Consider the following 21750-nt stretch of genomic DNA (forward strand, 5'->3'; position numbering starts at 1 on the left):
AAGGAAAGGCCCAGGAGTTTCTAGAGCTGAGACTGGTCACTGCTCAGCACAGATGCCAAGGGAAAAACTGTTTTGTAGGGGACATCGTCCAGAAGCAGCATGGCGTAGTGGATAAAGCATGGGACTGGGAGTCAGAAGGACCTGGGATCTAATCCTCCTTCCTCCACTTGTCTGCCAAGTGACCTTGGGCAAGTCACTTCACTTCTCTGGGCCTCAGCTACCTCATCTGTAAAATGGGGAATAAGACTTATGAGGCCCATGTGGGACAGGGACTGTTTCCAACCTGATGAGCTTGTATCTACTCCAGAGCTTAGAACAGTGCTTGACACATAGTAAGTGCTTAACAAAATACCATTTCTATTATCATTATTATTATTATTATCTTGTGATGTCAGATGGAGCATAGCCAATTCCGGGAGAGGATTTGGACAAAGAGGAGAGGACGACCGAGCAAGGGAGGAACTCCGGAACCACACTAGGTGGTGCGGAGGGCATGGGAACCAGTTGACATTTGTCGGGAAGGTGGCAGGTCAGCAGGGGGAACTGCTGGGGAAGGAGCCAGGGGAAGGTGGCCCACCAAAGAGTGGTGTCACCCCGGGGCTCAACTGGGAGCAGCTCCAGATCAGGCGAGACTGGTTATTCCCAGATCTCAATTTTAGATTCTGTTGGAAGCTACCTTGAACTTTCCACCCCTGAAGTTACCACCACTTGTCTGCTGTGTGACCTTGGGCAAGCCACTTCACTTCTCTGTGCCTCAGTTACCTCATCAGGAAAATGGAGATTAAACCTGAGTCCCATGCGGGTCAGGGATTCTGACCAACCTGATGACCTATTCTAACACTAAGTACAGTGCCTGGCATATAGTAAGTGCTTAACATATACCATAAAAAAAAATCTTAACAAAGTACATCCTGGTTATATATCCCAGGAGTGTCTTCGTCTGAACCAGGTGGGTGGAAACTATAATAATGTTGGCATTTGTTAAGCGCTTACTATGTGCAGAGCACTGTTCTAAGCACTGGGGTAGATACAGGGTAATCAGGTTGTCCTACGTGAGGCTCACAGTTAATCTCCATTTTACAGATGAGGTAACTGAGGCACAGAGAAGTTAAGTGACTTGCCCACAGTCACACAGCTGACAAGTGGCAGAGGCAGGAGTCGAACCCATGACCTCTGACTCCAAAGCCCGGGCTCTTTCCACTGAGCCACGCTGCTTCGGAGAAGTAGTATGGCCTAGTGGAAAGAGCCCAGGCCTGGGAGTCAGAAAAACCTGGTTTCTAATCTCAGCTCTACCACTTGTCTTCCCTGTGACCTTTGGCTAATCACTTAACTTCTCTGTACCTCAGTTACCTAATCTGTAAAATGAGGATTAAGACTGTGAGCCCTATGTGGGACAGGGACTGTGTCCAACCTGATTATTGAAGCATAGCAGATAGAGCATAGATAGACCTGGGAGGCAGAAGGTTATGGGTTCTAATCCCAGCTCTGCCACTTGTCTGTTGTGTGACCTTGAGCAAGTCACTTTATTTCTCTGTGTCTCAGTTACCTCATCTGTAAAATGGGGATTGAGACTGTGAGCCTCTCTTGGGACAGGGACTGTGTCCAACCCGATTTGTGTGTATCCACCCCAGTGCTTAGTACAGTGTCTGGCACATAGTAAGCACTTAAAAATTCCATAATTATTATTATGAAGCAGCATGGCATAGGGGGTAGAGCACAGATCTTGGAGTCAGAAGGTCGTGGATTCTAATCCCGGTTCTGCCACCCATCTTTGTGACTTTGGGCAAGTCCCTTCACTGCTATGTGCCTCAGTTACCTTATCTGAAAATGGAGATTAAGACTGTGAGCCTCATGTGGGACAGGGACTGTGTCCAAGTTGTTTAGCTATGAGAAGCAGCGTGGCTCAGTGGAAAGAGCACGGGCTTTGGAGTCAGAGGTCATGGGTTCGAATCCTGGCTCAACCACTTGTCAGCTGTGTGACTTTGGGCAAGTCACTTACCTTCTCGGTGCCTCAGTTACCTCATCTGTAAAATGGGGATTAAGACTGTGAGCCCCACGTGGGACAACCTGATTCCCCTGTGACTACCCCGGCGCTTAGAACAGTGCTCGGCACATAGTAAGAGCTTAACAAATACCAACATTATTGTTATTTACCCAGTGCTTATTACAGTGCCTGGAACATAGTAAACGCTTAACAAATACCATTAAAAAAAAAGATAACTATTTGAAATGGAAGGAGCTTCGTGGCTGGGGTCCAACTTGGGGATGTAAAAGAAAAGTCAGTTCCTTTACTGGGTCAGCCCAATTGGCCCATATAAGCGCCCAGCCCTGATATATTGCTTCCCATTCAGTGAAGGCTTCATCTAAAATTGGCACTGAAAGAGGTTGTTGAGGTTTGGGTGAGCCGAAAGCATTGCTGTCCCGCCCACTTCTTCCAGTTCCTGCTTGCTCCTGGGGTGTGGTGATAAAAAAATATGATCCTCTGCTGTCTTCAGTTCAGTTTCTTTCTTGCATGCAATTTGGATTTTCCTCTTTCTCATGCTTTCACTGGCCATTACCATTGGCCTTCCTGGTCAAACCCGTCAATCTTGTGGATTTAGTGACCATCTCATTTAGCCCCCTCCTCTCCCTAAACCCATCAGAGAGGGACTCCAGGGGAGTCGGACTGACCTTGGACATCCCCCCAATTTCCAACATTGCCCACCCCCCCACACCATGTGAGACTGGGCCACGTGGAGGGGAGTCTTGCCATCTGTTGGGTGCCAGTAAAGAGGTGGGGCATCTCCCCATCTGTTGGGGGGTATCTCCCCCTTTCCTCTCCATTAGCTCTTTCCCACCATCCAGAGCTGAGTTTAGCCTCCCAGAGCTCCTTGGCTTCTTGTGGGCAGGATGTGGCATGGTCTTTTCTCCCTGAGGCTGGTCACCCACATTCAGCTCTACTGCCAGCTCTGCTGAAACCCACTGGAAGCAAATACCCTGTCTACTCCTTTGCAATTTCCCATAAAGCATCTTTTTTGGTAGAAAAATTCCTCTCCTCCTGTATGTTAAATGGGAAAATGATTGCCCCAGAAAAGGAGATTATAGGATGAGGTAAACAGACCAGGATTGATATCTATCTTGTTTTCAGAGACTCTCCATAATTCCCAGATGTGCTCAGCCCAGGCAGCGAACTCCAGAGTTTTTCCTAATTCACCCCTGTCACAGACTAGGCTTTGGACGGGCAAACTGGCCTAGACCCAACCCCTCCGTTTTCCAAGCTGGAAATAGTCCCACACCCGTCCCTGGTAATTCAGTAAATCTGCAGGTGCCCTAGGCTGCATTTATGGATCTGCCTCAGCTGTTTTGAAAACTGGTGTTTGTCAGGAACCCTGGAATGGATCTGGAATGCAAAATGGATTTCGGATCATCGGATCGGCTCCAGTTCACATTACAGCTCTTCTTTATTTCCGGGAGAGTTTCAACCAGAGTGGGTGCAAATCCAGGCCAGGGAGGGCAGGGCCTTTCAAGAAGCCAGATTAAAGAGTCCAGGGAGGGTGGTCTCATGGAAAAGAGCTCCATTTCATGGAACAGATAGGTGGATGCTTTTTTAAATTCCATCCCCAGCCTTCTGTCCAGCCCTGCTCAGAGTCCCCAGAAATCCATTAAACCTTGTTCCCTTGGGACAACCTGATTCCCCTATGTCTACCCCAGCGCTTAGAACAGTGCTCGGCACATAGTAAGCGCTTAACAAATACCAACATTATTATTATTATTGTTCCCTTTCATCCCGGAAGGTATTGTCTGCAGAGATGGTCAGAGGTTGGGGTGGGGGTCTCAGTTGAGTTCCTTTGTTCACCATATACACTAGTAGATTCTCCAGGTTGAGGAACCGGCATGAAAGGGAAGGTGAGAGGTTCGGCCAAAATTCAGGATGAAAAGAAAATATATGGCAGTGCTGATTTCTGGCAGTGTGGTCCAGCAAGGGGTGGTGAATTGCACCATCTGGTACCTGACATTTCTATTTTGAGGAATCCTATCTTCTTGACACCTATGAATGGGGTTATCTTTGGTAGCTGTGGCCCAGAGACCTACTGAGAGGTGAACAAGAGAAAGGAAGTTGAATAAAAGCTGTTTCCTTTCAGCTGGCTCTACTTTGGGCCGTCCTCAAATGTTACGGAAATAGAGAGCGGGAGTTGGCTGCTCCAATTCAATTCAGGAAGTTTGTTCAATCCAAGAACAATTCCAGTCTATAGTTGAAAAAAAGGAACTTGGGAGTGATGCTCTATGAGCATCCAGCACCCAACTATCACTAGTGGCAGGCCTGAATCCATCTTGGCCTCAGGTTCAGCTTTTCATAGCCCCTTTCTAACTAACATTGTTTCCTTTGGGTTAAAAAACATTAATTTTCACTAAATGCCTGATCATTGGAGGCCTGGTAATCGGGTACTTGGTTGTTACCAGTCAAAAGTCCTGTTCTTCAGTAGGCGGTGAAAGTTTGTTCAGACATTTCAGCATCTGGAGCATAAGTCATTCTGCCAGTGCCTGGCTGGGCATGGTTCCCATATGATAAAGAAATCGAGAAGAGGTAGAAGAGCCAAAATTGTGCTACAAGAGGAATCGACTCAATATTTTGAAATGACAGTCAAAGTGATTCTTGGTGTTTGAAGATGCTGTTTTTCTCCTTGACAGATTAATAATGTATGGCTTCGTGAAGGCTATGGTCTATGCCGGCCAGTTAAAAAATGGAGACTTCCACTTCACCGACTGCTTGTTTTTTGGCTCCCTGATGTCCGCCACAGATCCAGGTAATTGTTCGCATTGAGTTGTTTTCCTCAAGAGCAGGAACAGCGTGAGCATCAAATAGTTATTCAAGTTCTTCTCTCATTAATCAATCCATCAGTAGTTTTTACTGAGCACTCACTGGGCACAGAACACTGTTCTGAGCATTTGGGAGAGTAAAACAAAATAATAATAATAACAATGATAGTATTTGTTAAGCTCTTAATATGTGTCAAGAACTGTTCTAAGTGCTGGGGTAGTTACGAGATGATCAGGTTGGACACAGTCCATGTCCCACATGGGACTCATTCAATAGTATTTATTCATTGAGCGCTTACTATGTGCAGAGCACTGTACTAAGCTCTTGGGATGAACAAGTCGGCAACAGATAGAGACAGTCCCTGCCGTTTGACGGGCTTACAGTCTAATCGGGGGAGACGGACAGACGAGAACAATGGCAATAAACAGCGTCAAGGGGAAGAACATCTCGTAAAAACAATGGCAACTAAATAGAATCAAGGCGATGTACAATTCATTAACAAAATAAATAGGGTAACGAAAATATATACAGTTGAGCGGACGAGTACAGTGCTGTGGGGATTGGAAGGGAGAGGTGGAGGAGCAGAGGGAAAAGGGGAAAATGAGGCTTTAGCTGCGGAGAGGTAAAGGGGGGATGGCAGAGGGAGTAGAGGGAGAAGAGGAGCTCAGTCTGGGAACGCCTCTTGGAGGAGGTGATTTTTCAGTAGGGTTTTGAAGAGGGAAAGAGAATCAGTTTGGCGGAGGTGAGGAGGGAGGGCGTTCCAGGACCGCGGGAGGACGTGACCCAGGGGTCGACGGCGGGATAGGCGAGACCGAGGGACGGTGAGGAGGTGGGCGGCGGAGGAGCGGAGCAACCACTGGAGTTGTTTAAGTTGATAGGCAACCACTGGAGTTGTTTAAGAAGGGGAGTGACATGCCCAGATTGTTTCTGCAGGAAGATGAGCCGGGCAGCGGAGTGAAGAATAGACCGGAGCGGGGCGAGAGAGGAGGAAGGGAGGTCAGAGAGAAGGCTGACACAGTAGTCTAGCCGGGATATAACGAGAGCCCGTAATAGTAAGGTAGCCGTTTGGGTGGAGAGGAAAGGGCGGATCTTGGCGATATTGTAGAGGTGAAACCGGCAGGTCTTGGTAATGGATAGGATGTGTGGGGTGAACGAGAGGGACGAGTCAAGGATGACACCGAGATTGTGGGCCTGAGGGACGGGAAGGATGGTCGTGCCATCCACTTAATCCCCATTTTTCAGATGAGGTAACTGAGGCCCAGAGAAGTTAAGTGACTTGCCCAAGGCCACAAAACAGAAAAGTGGTGGAGGAAGGATTAGAACTCAGATACTTCTGACTCCTAGGTCCAGGCTCTATCCACTAGATCAGGACGCTTCTCTCACAGAGCCAACAGAGTTGGTAGATATGTTCATTCAATAGTATTTATTGAGCATTTACTATGTGCAGAGCACTGTACTAAGCACTTAGAATATACAGTTCGGCAACAGAGACAATTCCTGCCCAACAACGGGCTCACAGTCTAAACAGGAGAGACAGACAAAACAAAACAAGTAGTCAGGCAGCAATACCATCAAAATAAATGGAATTATAGATGTATATACATCATTAATAAAATAGAGTAATAAATAATATATACAAATATGCACAAGTGCTGTGGGGAGGGGATGGGGGAAGAGCAGAGGGAGGGAGTAGGGAGAATGGGGAGGGGTGGAGGCCCTGCCAACAACAAGCTTACCCTCTCACCAGTCATGTCATTTCACTTCTTCTCTCCGATGTTGACTAAATGCGGTCCTGTGGCCGATGGCAGACATATCTCTGCACGTGACATGTGCATATGCTCTGAACTCACACCACACAGCTCTGTACATTTTCACCTGCTTTAGGTTCTGGGCCGTCTCCATTCATTTGAAGGGAACGTCTGGATTCTTTCTCTTGGAGAGGGGACAGGTCACTGTTGAAGGAAATGGAGCAGCAGCAGATTCTTACAGGACTATTATTTCTCTGTGGGGTATGGGTGGCTGGGGATCAGAAGAAACATGATTTCCTAGTGGAAAGAGCATAGGCCTGTGAGCCAGAAGGAATCCCGACTCTGCCACTTGTCAGCTTGTGACTGTGGGCAAGTCACTTCACTTCTCTGTGCCTCAGTTACCTCATCTGTAAAATGGTGATTAACTGTGAGTCTCACATGGGATAACCTGATTACCCTGTATGTACCCCAGCGCTTAGAACAGTGCTCTGCACATAGTAAGTGCTTAACAAATACCAACATCATTATTATCATTATTATTATTATTATTATTATTATTATTAATCCCGGCTCCACCGCGTGTCTGCTGTAACCTTAGGCAGGTCACTTCACTTCTCTGGGCCTCAGTTACCTCATCTGTAAAACGGGAATTGAGACTGTGAGCCCCACGTGGGACAGGGACTGTGTCCAACCTGATTTGCTTGTATCCACTCCAGATCTTAGTCTAGTGCCTGACTCATAGTAAGCACTTAACACCATTATTATTACTATTATTATCATTTTGGACTATTGGGAAATTGTGCCCATTTTAACAGTGAAAGACTATGCCCAAACAGTGGTCCACCCAGCCCAGCACTCATTCATTCATTCAGTCATATTTACTGAGCACTTACTAAGTGCAGAGGACTGTACTAAGCACTTGGCCAGGTACACCAGGACAATGGGTGATGGTTGCATTCCTGGACATCCATGCTCATGATCAGTCCGCTATATTCTGAGCTCCTTGTGGACAGACAACATGTCTACCAACCCTGTAATATTGTACTTTCCCCAGTACTTAGTACAGTGCTCGCCACATAATAAGCACTCAATAAATATGATTGATTGATTGACTGATGGTCAAGGTTGGTGTTCGGTTCTGATAATCTTGCAATAGCGTTTTGGTTGAGGCTCAGAAATCGTACCCCGCTGAGACATATCCATAGGAACTGAAGTGTTGACAGATCTTTTAAACTCCCTGAGAAAGGCTCTGTGGAAACTTTAGTCATCTTAAATGAGCGATCCTCAAGGAACAGAAATCTCAAGCAAGAGTTTAATCAGTTTAAGACTGGAATTATCAAATGAAGGAGGAACTCACTTTTTTTATTGACATTTCTTAAGCACTTACTATGTGCCAGGCATTGAACTAACCACTGGAGTTGATAATAAGTTCATCAGGTTGGAAACAGTCCATGTCCCATGTGGGGCTCACAGTCTTTATCTTTCAAACATTGAAATCTTATTGCCTCACCTACATTTCTCCCAGGCAATGGGCCTTGGAGATGGGGAGGAAAGATTTTCAGCATGGCTCAGTGGAAAGAGCATGGGCTTTGGAGTCAGGGCTCATGAGTTCGAATCCCAGCCCTGCCACTTGTCAGCTGTGTGACTGTGGGCAAGTCACTTAACTTCTCTGTGCCTCAGTTCCCTCATCTGTAAAATGGGGATTAAGACTGTGAGCCCCACGTGGGACAACCTGATTCCCCTATGTCTACCCCAGGGCTTAGAACAGTGCTCGGCACCTAGTAAGCGCTTAACAAATACCAACATTATTATTTTCAGATTGAAGCGAGAGGGAGTTACAGCAAGAAGGGAAGCATGAGCAAGAGGCTGGCAGTGAGAGGTGAGAGCAAAGCACAGTGAGAATGAGGTTTGAGAGGAATGAAGTGGGTGAACTGGGGTGAAGTGGGAGAGGAGCAAGGATAGGAAATGGAGAAGAGAGTTGATTAAATTCCCTAAGACCTGTGGTCAGGTGTTGCTGCTGGATGTGGAGAAGAATGGACAACCGTTGGAGGTTTTGGAGTGGGGAGATGTGTGCAGAATGATGATTTAGGAAAATGATCCCGGCAGCAGAGTGAAAGATGGACTGGAGAGGGGAAAGGCTGGAGGCAGGGAAGTCAGTGAAGAGGCTGATGGAGTAGTTGAGATGGGCTATAATAATAGCCTGGATCAGTATAGTGACCATTTGGCTGGAGAGGAAGGGGAAGATTCTGGTGTTGTTGAGGGAAAGAAACCACAGGATTTGGGGACAGATCTTGTTCCAGAGGTCTCTATCCCAGAATCCTGGAGCCGGAAAAACTCCCCAGAAAGATCCAAATAGATCTTACATCTCAACTCTCCAGAGTAAGAAATGCTACAGGGCTCTGGGAGGCTGTTCAATTCATTTTTCCACTGTGTAGGTCCCTCAGTAATTCACAGAAGTCATTTTATTTTCTTTGCCTTCTGGGAGTGAACTCTTTTTCTCTCAGCCAAGCGAGGTGTTCTCTGCCTCAGATTTATCATCTCCAGAGCTCCATTTAGATCAGTGTCAGCCTCTCTCTGATACTCTCTACAGGCAAGTTCGGAGTCATCTTTTGAGGACTTGAAAGTTTAAACATCTATTGTTTGGCTTGATCTCTCCTTTCACTGCTAAAGAGGAAGTCTTAACACTTTGTGAAAATATTCCTAAGGGAAGGCGGTTCCCCTGCCCCCATTGGCTCTGTCCACCCCGGTATCTCTGGCTCCAGCCAGCCCTCTGGAGGCATTCTGATAGGCAGAAGGGAAAATTGTACTCCATTCTGTCTCAATCATTAGCCCCACCTCAAATTGGGCACAATCTTAAGAGCTCCTCTCTGCCTGTAAAGACTCTGACATTCAGAAATGAACTCCCAAGTATTTTCTCTCTGAATTTCCACAATTTCCACTTAAATTAAAATTATTTCTTTATATGAGATATGACTTAGGAGAGTGAAATACAGATGCACCATTTTGAGTTCTAAATTCAGAACTCAAGCTGTGGGGCATCAGTCCCGGGAATGTTGGGAGCAGGGTTTTTTTGTGTGTTTTAATGGTATTTGTTAAGTACTTTGTTCCAGCCACTGTACTAAGTACTGAGGTAGATAAAAGGTTGTTAGGTTGGGTGATTGCAGTATCTCAGGAAGGACAGGGTAGAGCTGGAGAAGGGACAGAGAAGGCCAGCTAGGATGATTTGGGGATTGAAGCAGCTTCCACAGGAGGAGAAAGTGAAAGAATTAGGAATCTTTGGTCTGTCAGATGCCGGCCGATCAGGGATCAGATTAATGTGTGTAGAGTCATGAAGGGTTGGCCAGGGTGAGCATGTAATTTGGGTTCTCCAAATCCCCTACAAGAATGTAAGAAGACACCTAAGAAAAGTGGTAGGGTCAAAATCAATAAGCAGAAACACTTTACATTAGTGAGCATGTGGAATGCCATACTTCAGAGAGCTTGTTTATTATCCAATACTCAATGACCCCTCCCAGTGAAATGAGCCAAGGCATCTCTGGATCAGATTCCCTGGGAGAACAGGCCAGGGCCAGGTCTGGGCCCAGAGGGAGACAGGAGGTGTGAGGGTCCCCCGTATATAAGGCCTGATGGCCTGATGGCGATTGTCTCTGCCCCAGGAGTCCGCAACCCTGGTGTCATCTCTGACTCCTCCAGCTCCCTCATTCATTGAGAACTAGTGTGTCCTAATGGATAGCGCATGGGCCTGGGAGCCAGAGTATCTTGGTTCCAAACCAGGCTCCATCACTCTTCTGCTGTGTGACCTTGGGCCAATCACCTGTTAAAATGGGAATTGAGACTGTGAGCCCAGTGTGGGACATGGATGATCTGACTCCAACCTGATTAGCTTATATCTACCCCAGCACTTAGTAAGGTACTTGTCACATAGTCAAAGCAGTGTGGCTCAGTGGAAAGAGCATGGGCTTGGAAGCCAGAGGTCGTGGGTTCTAATCCCGGATCCGCCACTTGTCAGCTGGCTGACTTTGGGCAAGTCACTTAACTTTTCTGTGCCTCCGTTCCCTCATCTGTAAAATGGGGATTAAGACTGTGAGCCCCACGTGGAACAACCTAATTACCTTGTATCCCTCCCCACCCCCAGGGCTTAGAGCAGTGCTTGGCACAAAATAAGTGCTTAACAAATGCCATTATTATTATTATTAATAAATACCATAAAAACAAAATTGCCAGTTCTTCTACAAAACATCAGTCCCTCTAGACTGTAAGCTGTTGTGGCAGGGAATGGGTCTGTTTATTGTTGTATTATACTCCCAAGCAGTTAGAAGAGAGATCTACACACCTTAAGTGCTCATAAAATACGATTGAATTGAATGAATGAACATGACCCCAATCCACTGCCTCCGCCTGACCCAGACAGCTGACACCACAGTTACAGCTCTCATCATAGCAAGGCTGGATTACTGTATCCACAATCTCTCGGGACTCCCAGCGTCAACCCTCCCCAGTCCAATCTAGACATCCTCCTGCTAACAAATCACCTTCTTGAACCATCCCTCAGCACTCATCAAGCAGCGTGGTTCATTGGAAAGAGCACGGGCTTAGGAGTCAGAGGTCTTGGGCTCTAAACCCAGTTCTGCCGCTTGTGACTTTGTGTGTCACTTAACTTCTCTGGGCCTACGTTACCTCATCTGTAAAATGAGGATTAAAACTGTGAGCCTCCTGTGGGACAACCTGATCACCTTTACCACCTCCCCACCACCGCCAGCACTTAGAACAGTGCTTTGCACATAGTAAATGCTTAACAAATACCATTATTATTATTATTATTATTATTTCTCCACTCCTCAAAAAGCCCCCAGTGGTAGTCTACCACCTTCTACATCGAGCAGTAACAAAGATGAATGCCAAGGAGCCCTTCTAGCAATTAGAGGTAGAGAGGGGCTCCATTTCCATATGAAGCTGTAAAGAAAAGCAGTGTGGCCTAGTGAATAAAGCATAGGCCTTGAAATCAGAAGGAGCTATATTCTGATACTGCTCCACCACTTGTCTGCTGTGTGACTCTGGGCAAATCAGTTCACTTTAATGTGTCTCAGATACTTCATCTGTAAAATGAGGATTAAGACTGGGAGCCCCATGTGGGACAGGTACTCTGCCCAACCTTATTTGCTTGTATCTATCCCAGCACTTAGTTCAGGGCCTGTCACATAGTAAGTGCTTAATATCACAATTATTATTATTAGCATTATTATTATTATTCTGTTCTACTGAATGTGAATAAGTGCCTGGAGCACACATAGCACCGAATGCACAACAAGGTTTTAAAGCCCAGGTTGAAATCATGCTTTATAGTTACACCTTAAGGTGAAAAAAAAAGATGAACCTGTGCAAGCTAGCATGAAAATATTTGCAATTTATAAAATTACAAAATCTTTAACAATGTTATTTGCATTTATGTCTGTCTCCCCTGCTGGACTGTAAGCTCATTGTAAGCAAGGGATGTGTCTGTTTATTGTCCTATTATACTCTCCCAGGAGCTTAGTACAGTGCTCTGCAAACAGTAAGTGCTCAGTAAATATGACTGAATGAATACAAGAACTATCAAAGTCTCTAGGATGGTTATCTAGGTTTGGTGCTCTGTATTCAGAAAAGACTAAATAAATAACATTGATGGATTAATTGACGGATTGAGAGAGTGAACCTCAATCACCTGGCCCCTAGATATTCTAGCTCCTACTTAGACTGTGAGCTCCACGTGGCTGTGTCCAACGTGAATATCTTGTATCAACCCCAGTGGTCCTTATGCTGATTGGCATATGATAAATGGTTAACAAATACCACTGTTAATATTCAATCAATCAATGGTATTTATTGAGCACTTACTGTGTTACAGAGCATTGTATAAAGCTCTTGGGAGAATACAGTACAACACCCGTCATTGGGCAGGGATTGTCTCTGTCTGTTGCCAAATTGTACATTCCAAGCACTTAGTACAGTGCTCTGCACATAGTAAGCGCTCAATAAATACTGTTGAATGAAATGAATGAATAGTTACATTCCTGACCCACAAAGAGCTTATACTCTAGTTGGGGAGATAGACTTTAAAATAAATTACAGCTATGTATTGGTGAATATCTAGTGCTGAAGGATACAGATCCAAATGCATAGACAGCGCAGAAGGGAAATGGAGAGGACGTACAGGAAATGAGGATTTAGCTGGAGGGCTATTATTATCATTATTATTATTATTACAGCAGGATTTAGGGCTTTTTCTAGGGCTCCTTTGCAGACTGAATTCCAGGCCATGGAGGCAGGGAGATAGGGGCTGCTGACCAGGCCTAGGTCTGGAACCCTGATTGAGATGGAATTGGAAAGTGAAACTGAATTATCTTACACTTCTCTTCAAATGAGCTTGAATTGTCCCAAAGAACCCATTATGCCATGCAGAGGGCCAGATGGCTGGGCCCTTTCTGAAAGGGTACATTGATTAATTAATTATGATATTTATGAAAGGTTCCTAGGTGCACTTAATTAGATGCATGAATGACAATCCATCAGTGGAGGGGCAAAGTTTTGAAGGATTTTGAAAAATGACTTTTGCCCTACAGAGTGGCCTTGTTCTTGCCAGCATCACGGCAGGCTGCTGTTCCCCAGAGTCTGCCGGAGACACTCTGTCATGTGTCTGCCCCAGCCTGGTTCATCTTCCCGAAGCATTGCTTAGCCCATATCTTCTCCTCGAAACCCTCCATTGGCTTTCTATGTGCTTCTGCAGCAAACAAAATGCCTCACTCTCAGCTTCTGACCTCCCCTTGCTTAGCTGACCATCTGGCCTCCCTTGTTTAGCTGTTCTCTTCACCCCTATTTCCTAACCCACTGCCCTCCCTCCTCCCAAGCCAGCATTTTGGCACCTCACATCAACTATCCTTCCTCCATCCCCTCACTCCCCTGTTCCCCCACATCAGGCAGGTCAAAGCTCTCCCCACATTCAAAACCCTCCTAAAATCCCACTTCCTCCCACAAGCCTTCCTTGATTAATTTCCTAGCCGCTTGTGTAATAATAATAATTATAGTATTTGATAAGTGCTTCCTTTGTGCCAAGCACTCTTCTAAGTGCTGGGCTGGATACAAGGTAAATCATTCTTCATCCATCTTTAGCACTTGTGAATGTATTTACCTCCTCTGTAGGGAACACACACACACATATATATAATATGTGTGTGTATACATATGTAATAACATATGTATTTACAATTTATAATTATGGGAGTATAATAAATGAAAATATATATACACTCACTTTATTTTTGAATTCCCATGATATCATCATCAGTGGTAGCTACTGAGCATTTACTGTGAGCACTCAACTAAGCACTTGGGTGATAGTACAGTGTAACCAAGTTGGTAGACAAATTCCCTGCCCAAACAAACTTATAGTCTATAGGGGGAGACATGCATGAGCCTGGGAGTCAGATGACCTATGTTCTAAACCTGACTCTGCCACTTTCCTGCTGTGAGACTTTGGGAAAAGCATTTAAACTTCTCTGGCCCTCAGTTTCCTCATCTGTAAAATGAGGATTCAAGACCTGTTCTCCGTCCTACTTAGACTGTAAGCGCCCATATGGGACAGGGACTGAGTTAAACTTGATTAAATTGTACTGACCTGAACACTGACCTGAACAGTGTCTGGCACTCAGTAAGTGATTAACAAATCCCATAATAATAAGAATAAAATTTCTCCCTGCCATTAGAGTGTAAGCTTACAGTTTCTAACCTCACCAACTCTGAAGTTCCTCTATCCAATCACAACCCTCTCACCTGCCTTCTCTCCCTCACACCCACTCCCTGCCAAACTGTCCTGTTCCCCCACAGTGATCTCTGATCTCTCAACCCCCTTCAATTTTCCCAAATTACCATCCTCTATATGGTCTCCATATCCAGCCTTCCCTCTCCACACACAAATCTACACCCTCAACTCCATTCCCTCCACTGAACTCAGCTCCCTCACTCCTCTGTGCCTCCATCAATCTCATACCACCTACCCACAGCTTTGAATCCCCTCTACAATAGCCTTCCTCCGCTGTTGTGCTGGAGCTGGAGCACTGTTGGCAAATGTCCAGACCTCAGTCTGACCTCATCCATCTCTAACTCATCATCACCTGCTATAATTCTGCCCTCTCTTCCTCCCAAGAACAATCCTTATTATCTCTATCCTTACTGACTCCCATGCCCATTATCCACACTAGCTGATTCAGATGTTTAGCTCCCTTCTCACACCCCCTGTCTTTTGTCCCTTATGACCTTTCCACCTATTTTATCAATAAAATTTAGACTATGAGGTGTAATTTCTCTAAAAACTCCCCTGTGCCTCTCCAGTTCCACTTTCCTCCTGCCCCCTTTTTGACTCTCCCAACCTTCCCATTCATTCATTGATTCATTCACTTATATTTTTTGAGACTATACTGTGTGCAGAGCACTGTACTAAGCACTTGGAAGAGAACAATACCGCAAAAACCAGACACATTCCCTACCCACAAGGAGCTTACAGCCTAGAGTGGGAGAGACAAACATCTATACAAATAAATGAATCACAGATATGTAATTGGGGCTGGGAGGGAGGAAGAACAAAGAGAGAAAGTCAGGGAGATGCAGAAGGTGTGGAAGAAAAGGAAAGGAGAGGATTAGACTGAGAAGCAGAGAAATTTAGAGAAGCAGTTAGAGAAGTAGCATGGCTCAGTGGAATGAGCATGGGTTTAGGAGTCAGAGGTCATGGATTCTAAATCCAGTTCTGCCACCTGTCAGCTGTGTGACTTTGGGCAAGTCACTTCACTTCTTGGTTCCTTAATATGGGAATTAAGACTGTGAGCCTCAGGTGGGACAACCTGATTACCATTTGAAGGAGGAGAGAGTAATTATCTGTCAGATTTGAGGAGGGAGGGCATTCCAGGACAGAGACAGGAAATGGGCTAGGAGTTGACAGCAAGATAGACAAGACTGAGATATAGTGAGAAGGTTCACATTAGAGGAGTGTAGTGTGCGGACTGGGTTGTAGAAGGAGAGTAGCGAGGTGAGGTAGGAGGAGGCAAGGTGGTGGAGTGCTCTAAAACCAATGGTGAGGAGTTTTGTTTGATGCGAAGGTAGATGGGCAACCACTGGAGTTTTTTTGAGGAGTGGGGTGACAAGGCCTGAATGTTTTTGTAGAAAAATGATCTGGGTGGCAGAGTGAAGTATGACTGCAGTGAAGATAGACAGGAGGCTGGGAGGTCATCAAGGAGGCTGATGCAGTAATCCAGGAGGGATAGGATGAGTGATTGTATTAATGTGGAAGCAGTTTGAATGGACAGGAAAGGGCAGATTTTAGCAATATTGTAAAGGTGTGACTGACAGGATTTAGTAATGAATCTATTTTATTAATGATGTGCATATATCTATGATTCTATTTATCTACTTTGATGGCATTGATGCCTATTTGTTTTGTTTTGCTGTCTGTCTCCTCCTTTTAGACTGTGAACCCATTGTTGGGCAGGGATTTTCTTTATCTGTTGCCGAATTGCACATTCCAAGTGCTCAGTACAGTGCTCTGCACACAGTAAGCGCTCAATAAATACGAATGAATGAAAATGAATGAATGAACTGAATGTGTGGGATGAATAAGAGAGGGGAATTAAGGATAACAACTAGATTATGGGCTTGTGAGACAGGAAGGAGAGTGGTGCCACTTCCAGTGATGAGAAAGTCACAGGGAGGACAGGGTTTGGGCGGGACATGTCTGTTTTAGGCATTCATTCATTCTATCGTATTTATTGAGCAATTAGTATGTGCAGAGCACTGTACTAAGCACTTGGACTGTACTAAGCACTTGGGCATGTTAAGCTTGAGGTGATAAGATGACATCTCCTACCTCATCTTAAAATCTACCGCCTCCACCTACTCTTCCAACCATATCTTGTCACACCTTATTAAAATTCTTGCCCCCTGCTTTCTTCCTTCTCTGTCATCTTCAACCCATTTATCCACTATCTCAAAAAAAAAATGATAAATTTTTTTTAAGCATTTACTATGTGCCAGACACTGTACTAAGCGCTGGGGTGGATACGAGCAATTAGGGTTGGATATAGTCCCTGTCCCATATGGGGTTCATAGTCTCAATCCCCATTTTACAGATGAGGTAACTGAGGCACAAAGAATTTAACTGACTTGCGCAAGGTCACATAACCGTCTGATGACCCCACAGCTCCCTCCAGATATCACCCTGTCCTCCACTACCATTTCTATCCAAACTCATTTTGCAAGTTATTTATACCCACTGCCTCTCTTCCAATTCTCTCCTTGACCTGTTGCAATCTGGCCTCTGGCCCCTCCATTCCATAGAAATGGCCCTCTCTGAGGTCACTAATGACTGACTACCTTCTAACTAAATTCAATGTCCTTTTCTCCATCCTAATCCTCCTCAACCTCTCAGCTGTCTTGACAGTGTGGACCAGTCTCTTTTCCTGAAAAACTATTTTGGCTTAATTGACACTGTCCTCTCCTGGTTCTTCTCCTGTCTCTCTGACCACTCACTCTCAGTCTCTTTCTCAGGCTCTCTCTTCTACTTCTCACCTCCTGACTGTGGGGGTCCCTCAAGCCTCAGTTCTGGGTCCTTTTCTATTCTCCATCTATACCCACTTCCTTGGAGAACTCCTTTGCTCCCATGACTTCAACTACCATCTCTTGGCAGAAGATTTCCAAATCTACTGAGCTCTCTTCTTCTCTAGAGTCTCATATTTTTTAATGGTATTTGTTAAGGGCTTATTATGTGCCAGGTTCTGTAATAAACACTGTGGCAGATATAAGATAATCAGATTGGAAACAGTACCACGTGGTGCTCACATTCTAAATTGGAGGGAGGAGAATTTAATCCATATTTTACAGAGGAGGAAACTGAGGAACAGAAAACTAAAGATCACACAACAGACTAATGGTGGATCCAGGATTAGAACCCAGGTCCTTTGACTCCCAGGCCCATATTCATTCATTCATTCATTCAATAGTGTTTATTGAGTGCTTACTATGTGCAGAGCACTGTACTAAGCTCTTGGGTTGTACAAATCGGTAACAGATAGAGACAGTCTCTGCCCTTTGACAGGCTTACAGTCTAACTGCGGGAGACAGACAGACAAGAACAATAGCAATAAATAGAATCAAGGGGATGAACATCTCATTAAAACAATAGCAAATAAATAGAATCAAGGTGATGTACATCTCGTTAGCAAAATAAATAGGGTAATGAAAATATATACAGTTGAGCGGACGAGTACAGTGCTGGGGGAGGGGAAGGGAGAGGGGGAGGAGCAGAGGTAAAGGGAGGAAAAGAGGGCTTAGCTGAGGGGAGGTGAAGGGGGGTAGAGGGGGAGCAGAGGGAGCAGAGGGAAAAGGGGGAGCTCAGTCTGGGAAGGCCTCTTGGAGGAGGTGAGCTCTAAGTAGGGTGTTGAAGAGGGGAAGAGAATTAGATTGGCGGAGGTGAGGAGGGAGGGCATTCCAGGACCGCGAGAGGGGTTCTTTCCACTGGACCACACTACATTTCCTCCTGCCTTCAGAACACCTCTACTTGGATGTTCCGCCAACACCTCAAATTTGACGTGTCCAGAACAGGATACCTCATCTTCCCACCCAAATCCTGTCCTCCCCGTGACTTTCCCATCACTGTAGATAGCACCACCATCCTCTCCGTGTTACAAGCCTGTCACCATGGTTTGATCCTTGACTCGTCTCTCTCATTCAACCCACACATGTAATCTGTCACAAGATCCTTTCAGTTCTACCTTTACAACATCACTAAAGCCCACCCTTTCCTCTTTATCCAAACTGCTACCACACTGATCCAAACACTCATAATTTCCTGCCATCTCTTGGCAGAAGATTTCCAAATCTACTGAGCTCTCTTCTTCTCTAGAGTGTCATATTTTTTAATGGTATTTGTTAAGGGCTTATTATGTGCCAGGTTCTGTAGTAAACACTGTGGCAGATATAAGATAAGCACTGTGGCATGGTGCTAGGAGGACGCTGAGACCCCAGTGGGAAATGGACAGTACCTCTTTAGGACTTGCCATTGAAGTCAAGAAGCAAGGAGAGGGTGCTCCCTCCAATCCCAGGAAATTTTGGGCTAGAGCTTCCTTCCTGCCAGAGGGAAAATATCTATCTACCCCGAAGACAGTCCAGTGCCAAACCTGCCTCTCCTTTAACAAGCAGGAACAGGTTGGGGTCAGGTAGGGTTGGGTATTTCTCATCTCCTCGATTGGACATGCTGCCCAAGTGCCATTGCAGTGGGGCATGGTGGGATGCCCCAGCAAAATTGCCTTCCCCCCAAATTCACCCAAGGCAAGCTGTGCCACTGCCCACACCCAGAGCAGCCCACAGCTTGGGGCCCTAGCTGGGTGCATCTTTGGCAGGTTGCCTCTAGACTGTAAGCTCATCTTGGGCAAGGGAATGGATCTACCACCTTTTTTTATATTGTATTCTTCCAAGTGTTTAGTATGATGTTCTCCACATGGTAAGTGCTCAATAAATACCATTCATTGATTGATGGCACCTCCGAGCTCAGAAAACGATTCACTCATTTCCTTTGAGCCACCAGCAATTCTTTGCTCTTCTAGGGATTTGGTCACAAGGCTCTCAGTATAAGCTCTGCTCCTTTCAGAGGTGTGTAAGCAGGAAAGCTACACAAACTTCTACCCGTCCTTCATGCTGGACAAAGTCATTCTTCCTGGAATGAACGTATAGACAGCATGTCAGTACATCACCTCTCCTATGCTCAGTTTCTGCATATAGCCCATACCTGGGCCAACGAAAACCAAACTTTTCCTCCTCCTCCTTCTCCTTTTCCTCCTCCTCTTTCTCCTTTTCCTCCTCCTTTTTCTCCTTTTCCTCCTATTCCTCTTCTTCCTCCTCCTCCTCCTTTTTCTCCTCCTCCCTTTCTTTTTCCATTTTGAGATCTAACTTGAGAACCAAGTTTGGACTGATTCAGCCTTCCAAACTTACCTCCCCTCTTCTCTCACAGGGGCATAGCCTCTCCCCTCTGCCCAAGTGCACTGTCTTGCAGGGCTCACTTTGTCCAGCACCAATCAATCAATCAATCATATTTATTGAGCATTCACTGTGGACAGAGCACTGTATTAAGCACTTGGGAGAGTACAGTATGACAGAATTGATAGATGTGTCCCCTGTCCACAAGGAGTCTATAGTCCAAAAGAGGAAAGAGACATTAATATAAACAAATAAATTACAGATATGTATGTAGGGGATGTGGGTCTGATGGTGGAGTACTAGTCAAAGCAGTCTGGAGAGGGAGGAGGGAGTAAGGGTTGGGCTACAATGCAAAATAGAGTGAGAGGTGAGGGACCCTAGAATCAATTCTTTAATCAATCAATTGTACTAACTGAGCACTTTGCTAAGCACTTTGTACTCTTTGGGAGAGAACGATAAAATGAGTAGACATGATCCTTGCCCTCAAGAACCTTGACTTTAAAGTCCAGTGAGGGAAAGAGACATTACAGTAAGTTACAGTTAGGGGAAGCAATAGACTTTAAAAATATGGGTAAAACTGGAGAAAAGAGGAGAATATGTCACAGGGATCTGAGCTCTCCCAGCTATTATTAGCCCATTAATGGCAGAACAAGCTTCTAGTTGAAAGGTGTGTAACATCCAGCTCTGGTAGGACATTGTTCTCCTCTGACATTTAAATTGGGATCAAGGTGGATTTGCCTCCCAAAGCCTGCTGAGGCGAGACAGTTTCAGAGGGGCGTGAACTCCTGCCTTTGTCCAGGATGGCAATCTGAACGATGCTTTCGATTTGGGGTTACTATGGTTACCGCAGCTCAGTTGATGTGTGAGCCATCCTGCTGTGTTTAGATAAAAATAGATATTAACCACCAGCCGTGGGGCTTCACTTTTCTCCGTACTTCTTGGGAGAGCCGAGGTGTTCCTCACGATAACAAAGCGCGTTTCTTCGAGACCCAGCTAGCACCTGTGTGTAAATAGCCAAGCCGGATGAGGGCCTCGAGGTGGGTTTTGAGTGGTTGGTTTCGAAATGGATCACAGCATACTGCTGGACTGATCTTTTGGCTGGGCTTTGAAACTGAGCTCAGCCCTGAGGAGGAGGTCTTCTCCCCATGGCCAGGAGGCTCTTATTATTATCATTCTCATTATTATTATTTTTATCATGCCCACAGCGAGCTTATTTGGGACTTTCTGTGCTGTGCTTAGTACTTTTTTTTTTAATGGCATTTGTGAGGAGCTAATTATGTACCAAGCACTGTTCTAAGTGCTGGGGTAGATATGTTAAACAGGATGGACACAATCCCTATACAACAGAGAGCTCACAGTCCAAGTAGAAGGGAGTAGTACTTAATCGACACTTTACATTCATTCATTCAATTGTAATTATTGAGCACTTTACTGTGTGTGAAGCACTGTACTAAGCACTTGGGAGATTACAATATAAAAATAAACAGATATAGTCACTGCCCACAACGAATTTACAGTCTAGAGGATAAAACTGAGGCACAGAGAAGTGAAGTGACATGCCCAAGGTCACCCAGCAGACAATTGGCAGAGCTGGGATTAAAACCCAGTTCTCTGACTCCCAGTCCTGGGCTCTACCCACTAAGCCACACTGCTTCTCCTGGCATTAGACCTGGAACTATTCCCTTTATCAGGGCCTGTTCCCCACAGGAGGGATGCCTGGAGTCAGCTGATGCTCATCTTTGACTGAGGTCTCGTGGGGTTTGTCCTTGAAATTTCTAGCTTAATTCAGGTTTCTGGGTAGGAAGATGGAGATTCAAATGTCTGCCAATGGAAGGATTAAAGAAACAAAAAAGGAGAATTTCTCCTTCATCAGTTTTCACCTACTTTGCCGCTGATTTTCAGTATTGAATCACAGACTCGAGCTATTCCTGTGGTTTGACCTGATTCGCTTTTCCACATCACCTAGATTGTTCTCATCCTCCTTCTGAAGGCAGAGTGCCTTGATTCCCTTCATTCCAAAAGCCATGTTAGAGACCTGTTCTGGCTTTTTGCATTTCAAGCAGATGCTTTTCCCACTGGGTATTTCCCTTCCCCAGCCCCCAGCCCCCAACCTCTAGGCACCCCCAAGGCTGGGGAGTAGAGGGAGAGATTGGGGCATGGTTGTACCACCATCTGTTATTACCCAGACATAAAAACTTCCTCAGGCACTTG

At 45.4% G+C, this 21750-nt stretch overlaps 1 protein-coding gene across 2 annotated transcripts in view; it reads left to right on the forward strand.

Moving 5' to 3' along the window:
* The window catches only part of SLC9A9 (solute carrier family 9 member A9), a 378100-nt gene that overhangs the window by 81563 nt on the left and 274787 nt on the right, over positions 1-21750 (forward strand). For both annotated transcript variants that reach the window (XM_029074247.2, XM_029074237.2), the window contains exon 5: positions 4669-4784. In XM_029074247.2, the coding sequence (XP_028930080.1) occupies positions 4669-4784 (116 nt within the window). The remainder of the gene's footprint in view (positions 1-4668; positions 4785-21750) is intronic.

The sequence above is a fragment of the Ornithorhynchus anatinus genome, chromosome 1, assembly GCF_004115215.2.
Source record: "Ornithorhynchus anatinus isolate Pmale09 chromosome 1, mOrnAna1.pri.v4, whole genome shotgun sequence".
NCBI lineage: Eukaryota > Metazoa > Chordata > Mammalia > Monotremata > Ornithorhynchidae > Ornithorhynchus > Ornithorhynchus anatinus.